Here is a 2,771-nt window from a genome sequence, read left to right on the forward strand (position 1 = left end):
ATTTTTACATTTGATAGTATTCTAACTCCTTTCTTACTTGCTATCCAGCTCTAAAATATTCAACAGCATTCCCAGTGATTTTTCTCTCGGCGCTGAAGTATCACGTCTTCCCCGAGAAATGGACAACTATTTATCGGCCACTGTGGCTATTCTCGAGTTTAATTAATTCGCTCTATTCATTTTACTGGGATATAACCAGAGATTGGGATTTAAGGTACCAAATCTACCTTCTTTCAAATTAATAGTGACAAACATTACAAATTTGCATAGTCACTTTATATCTTAAGCTTAATAAAGATGTTAAACAAATAGATTGAAATGAGCATATAGGTGTGGAACTTACTTCTAATGCCAAGTTTGTGTTATATTGAGAAATTTTTCTCCTTGTCTTCAGTGGCTTTTCGCGCATTTTCAAGTTTAACAGACCAAGTGCAGTTTCGAACGCGCTTCACGGACGACAATGGGTAAGAAAAGCCGATACATCTTATTACAAAGAGAATAGTTCAAACATGTTTAGCCTTGCATAGCATAAGTATCATTACCTTGCACTTGCATATGTTCAAGAAGCATCATTCTTTGAAAGATACAACACGTTTTTATTTCACAAATCTGACTTCTGAGTTGCAGATATACTTTTGGATGATTGGAAGCAACTTTATTCTGCGCGGCTCGTGGACGTACAAACTATCTGCGCATCTCCGGCATAACTACCTGACAGTGTTTGCAATCACTCTTTTGGAGATGTTCCGACGGTTCCAGTGGATCTTCTTCAGAGTTGAAAAGGAGGTGAATAAGACAACACGATCCGGTGGCATTCAACTCGTCGAAAGCGAAAAAGAGGATGAGAAATTGTTAGGCACCACCAACATTCATGATGTATAGAAAAATGATTTAAAAAAAACACATTCATCCAACCAAATTTTGGCAATGTCATCTTCATATATTAGCATCAGCTCTAATTCAATTTTTTATACCAACATGAGGGATTATTCATGCATATATATGCATGAATGTGTAAGTGTAAGATTCATAGAGATATCTCATTCCATTGATGAAGCAGCACTTGGTTGAAACTGAAATGCATGCAAAGATGTTTACTAATGAAAATGAGTTTTAGCAGTTCCCTGAAGAGGAGGAAGCTTGAAATTGAGTGCACATTCAAGAGCTGCAACAAGGTCTACTTTGAGATTGAAGAACATGATGATTTATTTTTTTTTTTAAAGAAAAAAAGGAAAAAAAATTATACATAGTATATTCTTTCCATTTTTTTTTTGTTTAAATTAGATTAGCATTTTTGTAATTAGAAAATGGATACACAAAAGCTTTGTTTGCTTGATTCATCTAAGAGGAACTAGTTAGTATACTTGATATTTAGTTTGAATTTCATAATTTCTACAATATTAAGCAGGTTTTAATTGTCTCAGCATGGATTTGCATACATCATCATGCAATAATAATGCTAATGTTACTCAAAATTTGCTTAGTGCTTGTTTGAGTGTCATTGTGCTTGTTTGGGTGTCATTATTTTGATAAAAAAGATCTTTTTAATGAAAAAATATCTTTTTTTTTTATTTTATTTTTTAGCGTGTTTGGCAAATTTCTAATAGTAAAAGTAAAAGCACTAGAAAAATAAACAATATCTTTTTTGAGAAGTTGTAATTTACATCTTTTTTAAAAAATCTTTTTTCTTTAAAAAAAATGTTTTTCATGTAATAAATAAACAAAAAAGTATTTTTATATTATTATGCTCAAACATAATTGATATATATATATCAAAGATCTATAATTTATATTTTTTTAAAATATATTTTTTCTTTAAAAAAGATTTTTTCATCTAATAAATAAACAAAAAATATTTTTATATTATTATACCCAAACATAATTAATAGATAAAAAGATCTTTTTGTATGAGATATCTAAATATAAAATTACTTTTAATTTTTTATAAGATCTTTAAAAAAAAAAACTCAAAAAAAAAGATCTTTTATTAGAAGCTCATTCAAATAAGCCGTTAGTTTATCCTTGTCCATTGTTCCATATCTATCTTGCTGGTTTGGCCATAATAATAGTAGTTCTTTTTTATTTCTATATGATTCAGGTCTGTTTGGAAAGCTTCAAAAGCTACTGTTTTTAGCTTTTGACTTATAAAAAGTCATATTAATAGTGTTTGGTACAATTTTTTAGATATGCGTTTAATTTCCAAAAAGTTATTTAAGACCTTTTGAAGAAGTTAAAAATTTTGACTTTTCTTCTTTTCAAAAGCTATTTTATCACTTTTATTTAATACACAATTTTAAAATAAATATTTCTATAATAATTTTTCAAATACAAAATAATTTATTTATAAGTTGTTATTAATAAAAATCCTTATATTTTAACCTTTTTTCAAAAGAATTTATTTAAAAGTTTACCCAAACTGATCTTCAAAGTGGTTTGATGAGTCTCTTAAAAATTTGAAATTATTAATAATGTATGAGATTTGGCAATAAAGCATAATTTTTCCTACATTTGGTGATTGGTGCTATTTATTATTAAATTTGACATATATAAGTATAATGGCAAGAGAGATTCTATTTGGTGAAGAATAACAAAGCTATTTTTAATGTTTTATGGAAAGATGTAATAAAATTACATGTCTAAAAATTTAAACTCGTTACTAAAGGTATAAATTATGGCCGAAAATTTTAGATATGGATCGAAATTTGGTGTAATGCCTCAAAATACGATCTGAGTGAAATACGAAAGTATATGTTTCAAATTCCTCGCAATCT

The 2,771-nt window shown here is 28.1% G+C and overlaps 1 protein-coding gene across 2 annotated transcripts in view; it reads left to right on the top strand.

Moving 5' to 3' along the window:
- LOC107634956 (SPX and EXS domain-containing protein 1) overlaps positions 1-1,398 on the top strand; it is a 5,760-nt gene extending 4,362 nt beyond the window's left edge. For both annotated transcript variants that reach the window (XM_016338290.2, XM_016338289.2), the window contains 3 exons: positions 49-214; positions 395-464; positions 628-1,398. In XM_016338290.2, the coding sequence (XP_016193776.1) occupies positions 49-214; positions 395-464; positions 628-882 (491 nt within the window). In that variant the 3' untranslated portion in view covers positions 883-1,398. The remainder of the gene's footprint in view (positions 1-48; positions 215-394; positions 465-627) is intronic.

The sequence above is a fragment of the Arachis ipaensis genome, chromosome B04, assembly GCF_000816755.2.
Source record: "Arachis ipaensis cultivar K30076 chromosome B04, Araip1.1, whole genome shotgun sequence".
Lineage (NCBI taxonomy): Eukaryota > Viridiplantae > Streptophyta > Magnoliopsida > Fabales > Fabaceae > Arachis > Arachis ipaensis.